The sequence below is a fragment of the Oncorhynchus nerka genome, linkage group LG12 (assembly GCF_034236695.1).
Source record: "Oncorhynchus nerka isolate Pitt River linkage group LG12, Oner_Uvic_2.0, whole genome shotgun sequence".
Lineage (NCBI taxonomy): Eukaryota > Metazoa > Chordata > Actinopteri > Salmoniformes > Salmonidae > Oncorhynchus > Oncorhynchus nerka.
This window is the reverse complement of record NC_088407.1, coordinates 53,618,695-53,632,551: the sequence shown is the minus strand read 5'-3', so window position 1 is coordinate 53,632,551 and position 13,857 is coordinate 53,618,695. Positions and strand designations below refer to the sequence as shown.

Below are 13,857 nucleotides of genomic sequence, written 5' to 3'. Positions count from 1 at the left end.
GTTGTCTGGACCTCTGTCAGTCTCTATGGGGTACCATAGGGTTCAATTCTCGGGCCGACTCTTTTCTCTGTATATATCAATGATGTCGCTCTTGCTGCTGGTGATTCCTTGATCCACCTCTACTCAGACGACACCATTATGTATACATCTGGCCCTTCTTTGGATACTGTGTTAACAAACCTCCAAACAAGCTTCAATGCCATACAACACTCCTTCCGTGGCCTCCAACTGCTCTTAAACGCTTGTAAAACTAAATGCATGCTCTTCAACCGATCGCTGCCCACACCCGCCCGCCCGACTAGCATCACTACTCTGGACAGTTCTGACTTAGAATATGTGGACAACCTCAAATATCTAGGTATCTGCTTAGACTGTAAACTCTCCTTCCAGGCTCATATTAAGCATCTCCAATCCAAAATTAAATCTAGAATCGACGTCCTATTTCATCACAAAGCCTCCTCCACTCAAGCTGCCAAACATACCCTCGTAAAACGGACTATCCTACCAATCCTCGAATTCGGCGATGTCATTTACAAAATAGTCTCCAACACTCTACTCAGCAAACTGGATGCAGTCTATCACAGTGCCATCCATTTTGTCACCAAAGCCCCATATACTCCCCACCACTGCGACCTGTGTGCTCTCGTCGGCTGGCCCTCGCTACATATTCGTCGCCAGACCCACTGACTCCAGGTCATCTCTAAGTCTTTGCTAGGTAAAGCTCCGCCTTATCTCAGATCACGGGTCACCATAACACCATAGCACACGCTCCAGCAGGTATATCTCACTGGTCGTCCCCAAAGCCAACACCCCCTTTGGCTGCCTTTCCTTCCAGTTCTCTGCTGCCAATGACTGGAATGAATTGCAAAAATCGCTGAAGTTGGAGACTTATATCTCCCTCACTAACTTTAAGCATCAGCTATCTGAGCAGCTTACCGATCTCTGCAGCTGTACTGTACATAGCCCATCTGCAAATAGCCCATCCAACAAAACAGCGATCAGTACAATGTACAATTTTATAAGAAAAACAATGACATTTCTCAGCTACAAGGACCTCAATCAATACTTTAGTTTGCCCTAGTGGCAATTGTAATGAGTTTTGTAAATCATTCCATCAGTGAGGTGCGTTAAAACTTAAAGCGGATTTACTTAATTCGGTGGACACCCGAGGAAGCTCAGGAGTTAACCAACACTGTGAACACTTTGGTAACTAATGTTTTTATACTTCAACAATGAAGTTAAGTAAGTGCCTATCACAGCTGTGCTATCTAGTGCTGAGCTTGTTCATTTGAACAGAAGGCAGAGACAGTGAGACCCAGAGGAGCTGTTCAATATTTAATTGTTAATTGTTTGTCACTGATACTGTACAGCTTCATAAAGCCATCTACAAAGGAGACTTAGGGAGACCCTCCCACTGTGCCCTTTGTTAATGTGTTTGTTTATTGCCTTTATAATGTCACACTCACGCACACACATGCACATACACACACACACAGTTCCTCACTGAGTCGTTGCTCATAATAATAGTGTTGTATCACCAGCTGATTATTTCATTCTGAAAGACGAGTTCTCTTCCTCTTTGTTAGTCTGTTGTACTCTAAAATGACACTGATATTTATCTCTGAGTTGATGTCTGATTTTGCCTACGCAACCTCCGCGTATACTGTAGCCTATCACAATGTAGTCACCTACGGGCACAACAAGGCAAAACAGTCCTACAGCACTTTCTATACCCCGCCAACCTCAATTCACGTCCTGTTTGTTTCACCCAACTAGCTCTACCCTCAGTCTGAACCAGTCAAAGCTCAATTATTTCCAATATGATCCCAGAACTGTGACATGCTGAGAGTGGAACGAGAAGGGATGAGCAGGGGGATATGCTCTCCTCCCCTGGCTCTCGTCAAGCATTAACAGTTGGACTCCCAGAAGCCTGGAGTAATGATTATACAGTTAGCTGCTTGTCTGTCTAGAAGCTGTCTGTCTGGCAGACAAATATGATGTCGAAATATGTCATCCACACACAACAGACAACATGATGAAACGACCTGCAACGGCTTGTTTACAGAAACAGACTGTTTAAAAAAAATATTCATCTGGTGTTATTGGTGAGTTAATGAATTGGACTTTGAAGATCAAGTGTCAAACATAAGAACGATAGCTTGTCTAATTTACAAAGGTATGTCATGTGGTTGCTAGTCTAATTCGCAAGGTATTGTAAGGGTATTGACACTGGTTTGAAGTTATGGCTCATTTCCATAGACATATCGGTGTATTAAAGATAACGAGGGAAGGTTGTGGTTGTCCTGTAGATGCAGCAGAGAGAGATGGAAGGTGTGGAAGATTAGGCCATGGAAAGGGAACAAGCTCTTTGTCTGTTTCTGTTCTCCTTGTTGTTTTGTCCTCCTTGTTGTTTTTGTCCTCCTTGTTGTTTTGTCCTCCTTGTTGTTTTTGTCCTCCTTGTTGTTTTGTCCTCCTTGTTGTTTTGTCCTCCTTGTTGTTTTGTCTTCCTTGTTGTTTTTTCCCTTCTTGTTGTTTTTGTCCTCCTTGTTGTTTTTGTCCTCCTTGTTGTTTTTGTCCTCCTTGTTGTTTTGTCCTCCTTGTTGTTTTTGTCCTCCTTGTTGTTTTGTCCTCCTTGTTGTTTTGTCCTCCTTGTTGTTTTTGTCCTCCTTGTTGTTTTTGTCCTCCTTGTTGTTTTGTCCTCCTTGTTGTTTTTGTCCTCCTTGTTTTGTCCTCCTTGTTGTTTTTGTCCTCCTTGTTGTTTTTGTCCTCGTTATTTTGTCCTCCTTGTTGTTTTGTCCTCCTTGTTGTTTTTGTCCTCCTTGTTGTTTTTGTCCTCCTTGTTGTTTTTGTCCTCCTTGTTTTTGTCCTCCTTGTTGTTTTTGTCCTCCTTGTTGTTTTGTCCTCTACATTGTTCAAACCTTTAAAAAGAGAACATGGTTCTGTTCTACTGCTGGCCTGCTTAGCTCACAGAGACTACGAATGAAATCATCTATGGACTAGGGCAATCAATCTGTTCAATCAAGACCAATTAATGGCATCACGCGTATTACTGTAATAGTACTAGTCAACACAGCTCTAGAAAAATACAGTATATTCTGTAATAACTAAAATATTATGAGGAGAGGGTCACCAAAGTGGCTTATTAACAGTGTTTGCAAGCATCACCGTATATTTATCGAGCTACAAAGAAAGGGAATATTATGATGCTACTGTGAGCCTTTTCTCCCCTAGTCATAAAGGTAACCCGAGGGCAAATAGTAGACGATTTAGAATTCTGAGAAGATCCCCCCTGGAGTCTGTTCCTCTGCAGCAGGCCCCTGGCTCCAGGCTCTGCACATTAAAACACCGTGACTCAGCAGAAAGAAACCCCTCCAAGCATGATGAGTCCACACACACACCACACACTCCTGGGCTCAAATAGACAGACTGCAGCCTCAGCTGTCTGTAGGGCTGCAGGAGCTTTAAGTGCTCCAGTGTTGAGATGAGCACAATGAAAAATGCCTCCGCATTGAACCACTTTCAATCAATGTGGAACCATACTGAGTGACGCTACCTTAGACTTCCTGCACATAACGTGTTTATTTTCAATGCTTTTATTGTCACATCATATGATTTCCAATGTGCTTTACATTTTATGTTCATTTTTACAATTAACGCTCAATCATTGTTGTCTGTAGCGCGCTAGAGCCCTTAACTAATGTCATCGCTGTCCTTTCCTAGGTATCAGCACAACAAGATAATGCTGTTTGTGCTGTAGGCTAGTAATCTCAAATCGCCATGACCGTCTGAGCTATGAATGTGGGTCAAGAGAGACTAGTCCAGAGACATGTGTATCCTATTAGGAAAATCACGGGATGTATGTCAGATTTGTCTTGCAGAGGTGTTGAATCCAGGATTTTCTGTTGAAGCTAGTGGCGAAGAGGTGATAAAAACACATTTGAGGTATGTCATTACTGTGGTATGTCCCCCGTCTAACTGAACGCCTGAACAGAATGAAAGTTTGTGCGCTTGTGCGTGCATGCACGTGGGCACGTTTGTACGTGTATGGAGGAGAGAGACAGCGTTTTCTGTTCTCCATATTTGTAGAAGAAAGAAAGAAAAAAAAGAAAACCTCCGAGAAATGAGGTCCTTTGCATCCTTTGGGTCCATTGACTGTGTATCCAACAAACATCTTGTCTGTGTGTTGTGTTCTCTGCAGGACGTGAGCAGGATGTCTGCGGATGAGGGGGCTCATGCCCACGTCAGGTCCGGGGATGCTCCCATGTACGTGTATGAGTCGACGGTGCACTGTGCCAACGTGCTGCTGAGTCTGGAGGACCAGCGACGGCAGGACATCCTGTGTGATGTGACGGTGGTGGTGGAGGGGACGGAGATCAGGGCCCACAGGGCCGTCCTGGCAGCCAGCAGCAGATACTTCCTACAGGTGCTGCTGGGACACACACACCCCGAGCAGGAGCCAATCATCAGCCTGTCTGACAAGGTGGGTAATGACCAATCATGTACATGTATGTCTAACAGCCCTTAGAAAGCGCTTAATAACTTGACTTGAAAGACTTTATGCACCCCTGGGCGTGGCCGTTTTATACTGTTACAATGTATTATTACACAGCCCTTCCATTACATTCAGATACCTGCAATAGAGTGGTAAAAAGGAAGTGTCAGTCAAAGAGAGAGAGAGAAAGAGAATCTAGACTTATTGAGTACTCAAAATTCATGATCTTTTGTGTCTGTGTGAGTCAGAGAGAGAGAGAGTCAGATAGAGACAGGGGAGGTGGCCGAGTAGCTTGCTCAGGTGTCACACTGAAGCATTCCAATAGCTTGTTTACCTAGTGTTGGAAGGATTCCTGAAAACCCTGTGTGAATTTTTTGGAATCAGTGATACGTTATCTTTCCGCCGCTATATCTAATTGCGGGCGGAACAGCCCCGGCCCACATCCCAGTGGCTGCCATTAGCATATAATGTCCTAGATCTGTCAATTTGATTATCTATTTGACTCTACCTCATACAGTAATCACTATCAACGACTGAACCACTTCACATGTCAAAATCCATCCTCTAATGACTAGAAAGCATGGCTTATTTCAGTTTTGGTTTGTTTAAAAAATATATATCTTTATTCAAGTTTTTACACATTTTGCTATCATAAATAATTCACCTGAATACAAATCAACATTCACATCAATACATTTAAGTTCATAATTACGTAGCACGGTTTACAGATGTAATAGTTTCCACAGAGATTTTTCTTCTTCTTGTTTTTAGTTTCATTTTGGTTTGTAAAATAAATAAATAGTGTTTGAACAATAATGTTGTTTTATAGTCTCATAGACATCTTGTCTTCCACATTGTACTGTTCATAATGCATGTTATTGTCCACAATATTTGTTAAGTAATGTCAATGCATAATATTCTCCACCATACTTCTTTAGTAAAGTAATCCACGTAAATATCGAAGACACATTGACTTGGGATTTATACATACATCAAACACGATCATTCTCATCAGATCCGCTATTTCTTTACTTCTGTAGTATTTCACTTAAAGGTTTTCTCAATTCTCTTCATCATGACAATTAGGCATAGGACACAGTTAACTTTTGACAAAACAACTCCACTTTACTGCAGCACGCACTGGTCATTGTTTTCAAAGGAAAGAGGGCAAATTAAGTCATACAATTAAAAATGTTGACACACAGGTCCATATATGCACACATGCAAATGAACATGTGCACACACGCAACACACAAACACACAGCACACACAATTCCTAACTCTGGCACTCATTGTTCTAAACTGACCTGCCTAATTGGCCTCCCCATCCTATTCTAACCACCTCTCGCCGTCTTTGTGAACATGTTAGCTGATGAAATTGCTGTACAATAGGATCTTGTTGCCATCTGAGGCACATTCAGATGTCATAAATCAGCACTGCAGAGCTCTCCCTGTCCTCTGCCGTGCCTTGATTGTATTACTGTTGATGATATCTGGAAATGTGCATGTACATCTACTGTTGCTAGCCCCAATTCTGACTTGTGCTCTGATATCTGCTTCACTGATTTCTGCTCTCATAAAAGCCTGGGTTTTCTGCACGTTACCTAAAATGGATCAATTGAAAGTGTGGATTCACAGCTCCAATTCAGATGTGTTGGTCATTACTGAGACGTGGTTAAGGAAGAGTGTTTTGAAAACTGATGTTAACTTTTCTGGTTATAACCTTTTTCGGCAAGACAGATCTTCCAAAGGTGGGGGAGTGGCAATATTTACCAAGGATCACCTTCAGTCCCCAAACAATTTGATTTGCTGGTTTTAAGCATTAAACTTTCAAATAGCCCTTTGTTGACTGTTGCTGGGTGCCATCGTCCTCCATCAGCAACGGCCTGTACCCTACCTGCCCTAAGCTCTCTCCTGACCCCTTACACTAAGTCTGAATTTGTCCTGCTTGTTGACCTAAATTGGGACATGCTTAAACCACCTGACCAAGTCCTGAAGCAATGGGACTCCCTAAATCTTTCTTAAATTATTACCAATCCCGCAAGGTATGACACCAAACACCCAGACCTAAATCTTTCTTAAATGATTACCAATCCCGCAAGGTATGACACCAAACACCCAGAAAAGGCTACTCTCCCCGAAGTTATCCTCACAAATAATCCTGATAGGTATCAGTTTGTTGTCTTTTGTAGTGATCACTGTTTTACAGCCTGTGTTCGTAATGGCTGCTCAGTGAAACAACCTGTCCTGATTAGTCATAGACGATTGCTAAAAAATAAATAATGAGCAAGCCTTCCTTCATGAACTGGCCTATGTTAAATGGTATAGAATCAGCTTGACCCCCCTCCGTCGAAGACGATTGAACCTTCTTTTTTGATATTTTCAGTGGTATTGTTCACAGACACGCCCCCATAAAGAAAATTTGAATTAAAAACAGGTTCATCCCCCGGTTCGACCATGATCTTGCAGATGTCACGTATACTCCCTCTCCAGCCTCTTGGTCATCAGGCTACTGATTATCCCGCACACCTATCACCATCGTCTCGCCTGCCTGCGCCTCATGACACTCACCTGGACTCCATCACCTCCTTGATTATATTACCTATATTTGTCACACCCCTTGGTTCTTTCCTCAGGTGTTATTGACTCTGTTTTCATGTCGGTGCGTTGTTTGCGTTTCGTGTTTATTTTATTTATTTAAACACTCCCTGAACTTGCTTCCTGACTCTCAGCGCATTCGTTACAGCAGAGTTACTCCACCTCAATAATTGCATTTGTTGAAAGACCCAGCACACGCATACTCAGGCTGACTGACTATCGTTCAGGCAAATGAGAAATAAGTGCACTCAGGCTATCCGGAAGGCCAAAGTTAGTTTAAGGAGCAGGTCTAACCCCAAGAAGTTCTGGAAAACAGTTAAAAACCTGTAGAATAAACCCTCCTCCTCACAGCTGCCCATGTCTCTTAATGTTGATGATGTGGTTGTTACTGACAATAAGCACATGGCTAAGCTCTTTAATCACCACTTCATGTCAGGATTCCTATTTGATTCAGCCATGCCTCCTTGCCCATCCAACATTTCCTCATTTCCCACCCCTTCTAATGCGACTATCACTGATGCTTCTCCCTCTTTTTCCCCTGCCCCGCTACAAAGTTTCTCCCTGCAGGCAGTCACTGAGTCCAAGGTGCTATAGGAGCTCCTTAAACTTGACCCCCAAAAAATATCTTGGTCAGATGGTTCAGACCCTTTCTTCTTTAAGGTTGCTGCCCCTCTCATCGCCAAGCCTATCTCTGACCTTTTTAACCTGTCTCTCCTTTCTGGGGAGGTTCCCATTGCTTGAAAGGCAGCCACGGGTGGTCCTTTATTTAAAGGGGGAGATCAAGCTGATCCTAACTGTTATAGGCCTATTTCTATTTTACCCTGTTTATCAAAAGTGTTGGAAAAACTTGTCAATAATCAACTGACTGGGTTTCTTGATGTCTATAGTATTCTCTCAGGTATGCAATCTTGTTTCCTCTCAGGTTATGGATGTGTCACTGCAACCTTAAAGGTCCTCAATGATGTCACCATTGCACTTGATTCTAAGCAATATTGTGCTGCTATTTTTATAGACTTGGCCAAGGATTTTGATACGGTAGACCATTCCATTCTTGTGGGCCGGCTAAGGAGTATTGGTGTCTCTGAGCGGCCTTCGGCCTTGTTTGCTAACTTGTGGAGTGTAGAAAGTCAGAAATTCTGCTGTCTCAGCCACTGCCTGTCACCAAGGGAGTGCCCCAAGGCTCAATCCTAGGCCGCACGCTCTTCTAAATTTACGTCAACAACATAGTTCAGGCAGTAGGAAGCTCTCCAATCCATTTATATGCAGGTGAGACGGGTTTATACTCAGCTGGCCCCTCCCCAGATTTTGTGTTAAATGCTCTACCACAAAGCATTCTTAATGTCCAACAAGCTTTCTCTACCCTTAACCTTGTTCTGAACACCTCCAAAACAATGGTCATGTGGTTTGGTAAGAAGAATGCTCCTCTTCCCACAGGTGTTATTACTACCTCTGAGAGTTTAGAGCTTGAGGTAGTCACCTCATACAAGTACTTGGGAGTGTGGCTAGACGGTGCACTGTCCTTCTCTCAGCACATAACAAAGCTGCAGGCTAAAGTTAAATCTAGACTTGGTTTCCTACTATTGTAATTGCTCCTCTTTCGCCCCAGCTGCCCAACTAACCCTAATTCAGATGACCATCCTACCCATGCTAGATTACGGAGACGTAATTTATAGATCGACAGGTAAAGGTGCTCTCGAGCAGCTAGATGTTCTTTAACATTCGGCTGTCAGATTTGCCACCAATGCTCCTTATAGGACACATCACTGCACCTATACTCCTCTGTAAACTGGTCATCTCTCTATACCCGTCGCAATGCCCACTGGTTGATGCTTATTTATAAAACCCTCTTAGGCCCCACTTCCCTCTATCTGAGATATCTACTGCAGCCCACATCATCCACATACAACAGCCATTCTGCCAGTCACATTCTGTGAAAGGTTCCCAAAGCACACACATTCCTGGGTCGCTCCTCTTTTCAGTTCGCTGCAGCTAGCTACTGGAACGAGCTGGAGCAAACACTCAAACTGGACAGTTTTATCTCAATCTCTTCATTCAAAGACTCAATCATGGACACACTTACTGACAGGTGTGGCTGCTTTTTGTGATGTATTGTTGTCTCTACCTTCTTGCCCTTTGCGCTGTTGTCTGTGCCCAATAAAGTTTGTACCGTGTTTTGTGCTGCTACCATGTTGTTGTTGTTGTGTTGCAACCCATGCTGTGTTGTCATGTGTTGCTGCCTTGCTATGTTGTTGTCTTAGCTCTCTCTTTATGTAGTGTTGTCTCTCTTTTGTGATGTGTGTTTTGTCCTATATTTATATTGTATATTGTATTGCAGCCTACACAATAAATAACTAATATTGATAACTGTCGTACTGAAATCACCCAGGCATTATCTCTGAAATGTTTTGACAGTAGTGCACAGAGTAGAATTGTTAATAAATAATTTTGTTTTTGCAGGGGTCAGGTTGCGGTATGCCACTTCACCACTATATAATTAATCAGAAATCACTTTATTGATAGGTTTGTTCAAAAGACTGTTCCAGTTAATATTTAAATGTCTGAAATTGTCTGAGATACCCAATCATTAGGTTCCGTCAGAGTATTCAAATCCCTACATATAATTACTGAATACCTCGCACATAAATAGCCCCTAGTTTCGTAAATAATATATTTTCTTATTTGCATCAGAAGCTGTGTATACATTTATCGCTCTTATTTTCATTCCTCTAAAGTAGCAGTCCAATATTAAATAATCAATGTTTGCAAAGTCTGGTATTCTTTTAGATTATTTGCTTACCTTCTACTGGGGACTTCGTTTCTCATCTTTATTTTTAACCTGCTTGAGTGGTGGGGGGAACTAACTCTGGCGGGGAAGGGAGCAGAGAGAATGGGGGGGACGGGATTCATTGTCATCTCTCTCTCTCTCTCTGTCGGGGGTCGCAGAATTAATACTAAAGTCTGACTCGCTCATCTCCTCAAAGGACTCTTCTTCCTCACTCTCACTGCAGCTGGACTTGGGGATTGGATACTCTCGTTTACACTTTCAGCTCCCTCTACACCTACACCTCTGAGATCTGGCCACCCTAACTTTTGGATTCAGCTCCCTCTGCTTCTCTCTCATTCACTAGCATCTGCCTCTTAAGCTGCGCTTGAACCTGTAGTGGTGACCTCGCGCTCTGTCGTGGTGTGGGGGATGGAACTCACTGTTGGGGTCGGTGGCCCTGTCTCTCGCTCTCTCTCCTCTCCCGGCTCTTCCCCTGGGCTGTATTGGGGACAATAGCAAGATGGCGCCGACAGACAGGGTCGCCTCGCTTCTAGGCCTTAGGAAACTGCAGTATTTTGTTTTTTTAATGTATTATTTCTTACATTGTTAGCCCAGAAAATCTTAAGTGTTATTACAAACAGCCGGGAAGAACTATTGGATATCAGAGCGAAGTCAACTTACCAGCACTACGACCAGGAATATGACTTTCCCAAAGTGGATCCTCTGCTCGAACAACCTAAGGCATTCAAACTGATTCCAGAGCCTAACCCGAAACAATGTTGCCACAGAAGAGGTAGACGGAACAGCCTTCTGGTCAGACTTCGGATTCTTGTCGGTTATCGTCACAACCCTATATATCCCCCTCAAGCTAATACCACGACGGACCTCAAGGAAATCCGCTGGACTATATGCAAACTGGAAACCATATATCCTGAGGCTGCATTTATTGTAGCTGGGGATTTTAACAAAGCAAATTTGAGAACACCGCTACCTAAATTCTATCAGCATATTGATTGTAGTACCTGGGCTGGCAAAACACTGGATCACTGTTTCTCTAACTTCCGTGATGCATACAAGGTCCTCCTCCACCCTCTGTTTGGCAAATCTGACCACGACTCCATTTTGCTTCTCCCCTCCTATAGGCAAAAACTCAAACAGGATGTACCCGTGACTAGGACCATTCAATGCTGGTCTGACCAATCGGAATCCACGCTTCGAGATTGTTTTAATCACGCGGACTGGGATATGTAATATAGATTTATACACTGATTCGGTGAGTGAGTTTATAAGGAAGTGCATAGCAGATGTTCTACCCACTGTGACTATTAAAACCTACCCTAACCAGAAACTGTGGATAGATGGTGGAATTCATGCAAAACTGAAAGCGCGAACTACCGCATTTACCAATGGAAAGATGACCGGGAATATGGCCGGATACAAACAGTGTAGTTATTCCCTCCGCAAGGCAATCAAACAAGCGAAATGTCAGTATAGGGACAAAGTGGAGTCGCAATTCAATGGCTTAGACACGAGACGTATGTGGCAGGGTCTACAGACAATCATGGACTACAAAAAGAAAACCAGCCACGTCACGGACACCAACGTCTTGCTTCCAGATAAACTAAACACCTTCTTTGCCCACTTTGAGGATAACACAGTGCCACTGATGCGGCCCGCTACCAAGGACTGCGGGCTATCCTTCTCCATGGCTGACGTGAGTAAGACAACAGGTTAACCCTCACAAGGCTACCGGCCCAGACGGCATCCCTAGCCGCGTCCTTAGAGGATGTGCAGACCAGCTGGCTGGTGTGTTTACGGACATATTCAATCGCTCCCTATCCCAGTCTGCTGTCCCCAAGTGCTTGAAGATGGCCACCATTGTTCCAAAGGTAACTGAACTGAATGACTATCGCCCCATAGCACTCACTTCTGTCATAAAGTGCTTAGAGACTAGTCAAGGATCATATCACCTCCACCTTACCTGTCACCCTAGACCCACTGCAATATGCATATTGCCCCAATAGTTCCACAGACGATGCAATCGTCATCACACTGCACACTGCCCTATCCCATCTGGATAGGAATACCCATGTAAGAATGCTGTTAATTGACTACAGCTCAGCATTTAACACCATAGTACCCTCCAAGCTCATCATTAAGCTTGAGGCCCTGGGTCTCAACCCTGCCCTGTGCAATTGGGTCCTGGACTTCCTGACGGGCCGCCCCCAGGTGGTGAAGGTAGGAAACAACATCTCCACTTTGCTGATCCTCAATACTGGGGCCCCACAAGGGTGCGTGCTCAGCCCCCTCCTGTACTCCCTGTTCACCCATGACTGCATGGCCATGCACTCCTCCAACTCGATCATCAAGTTTGCAGACGACAAAACAGTAGTAGGCTTGATCACTAACAATGACGAGACAGCCAATAGGGAGGAGGTGAGGGAACTCGGAGTGTGGTGTCAGGAAAACAACCTCTCACGCAAAGTCAACAAAACAAAGGAGATGATCGGCAGGAAACAGCAGAAGAAGCACCCCACGTTCCACATCGACGGGACAGCAGTGGAGAAGATGGAAAGTTTTAGATTCCTCAGCGTACACATCACGGACAAACTGAAATGGTCCACCCACACATGCAGTACCTCAGGAGGCTGAAGAAATTTGTCTCGTCACCTGTTCACCCCGCTACCATCCAGACGGCCAGGTCAGTACAGGTGCGTCAAAGCTGGGACCGAGAGACGGAAAAACAGCTTCTATCTCAAGGCCATCAGACTGTTAAACAGACATCACTAACACATAGAGGCTGCTGCCTACATACAGACTTGAAATCATTGGCCACTCTTAACAAATGGATCACTAGTCACTTTATTAATGCCACTTTAATAATGATGTTTACATATCTTGCATTACTCATCCCATATGTATATACTGTATTTTATACCATCTATTGCGTCTTGCCTATGCCACTCTGTCATAGCTCATCCATACATTTATATGTACATTTTCTTATTCCATCCCTTTACTCAGATTTGTATGTATTAGGTAGTTGTTGTGGAATTGTTAGATTGATGATTTTACTGCACTGTCGGAACTAGAAGGACAAGCATTTCGCTACACTCGCAATAACATCTGCTGTGTGTATGTCACCAATACCATTTGATTTGATTTGATTTGAAGCCCTCGCTTTGTAGACATAAGACTGGGGGACACATGAAGAAGTCGTGGGCCTCGTTTGCACACAGGGTGCACATGCTTGGAGACTCAGGGTCTCCACGTCACCAACACTTCTGGGTACTGACCTGATGGTCCAGCCTCTGGGAGATGTAACATCGAGGGGTCTGTCTAGGGTAGGGGATCTTCCCGTTGTACGGGCCCAGGAAGATTGAGTTTGGGATTGTTATCAACTGCCCACTTGTGGTTTTGCGCATGCACACTTTGTACTTGCATACCCCATACCATATCCCGAACTTCTGCACAGGTTTCACTACAGGTTTTAAAATAGTGCAATTATTGGACCATTATTATTGAAGATAATTGATATATACTTTGGTTCGTCATGTACAACCGCAAGGTCGGCCAGACAGCTTTTGCTCAAGCGACCGAATGGCTTATTTTCCACATCTCTCTCTTTTCTTTCTCACCAGACGTCCTCTCTCTCCCTCTCTCGCCTCCTTTATCCTTTGTAGTGTGAATTTTCTATTTTTCTCACTCGCACTAATTTTCTCTCTATCCATCCTTTCGCTTGCCTCCTTTTTGCTTTGTAGTGTCTCTCTCTATCTCTTCCTCTCTCTCGCTCTCTCCGTTGTCTCTCATTTAGTTTTCCCTCTTTCTTTCCCTGCCTTTATTAGGAAGGATGGTAGTAACATTAAGGGTAACTCGCCTGGCTTCTGTGTGTTCATAAAGACATGCTTCTGTGTGTTCATAAAGACATGCTTCTGTGTGTTCATGAAGACATGCTTCTGTGTGTTCATGAAGACATGCTTCTGTGCGTTCATGAAGACATGCT

The 13,857-nt window shown here is 43.8% G+C and overlaps 1 protein-coding gene across 1 annotated transcript in view; it reads left to right on the top strand.

The window, feature by feature from the left end:
- The window catches only part of LOC115138360 (transcription regulator protein BACH2-like), a 45,950-nt gene that overhangs the window by 21,676 nt on the left and 10,417 nt on the right, over positions 1 to 13,857 (top strand). Inside the window, exon 2 of the mRNA XM_029675147.2 lies at positions 4,199 to 4,480. Coding sequence (XP_029531007.1) covers positions 4,211 to 4,480 — 270 coding nt within the window. The 5' untranslated portion in view covers positions 4,199 to 4,210. The remainder of the gene's footprint in view (positions 1 to 4,198; positions 4,481 to 13,857) is intronic.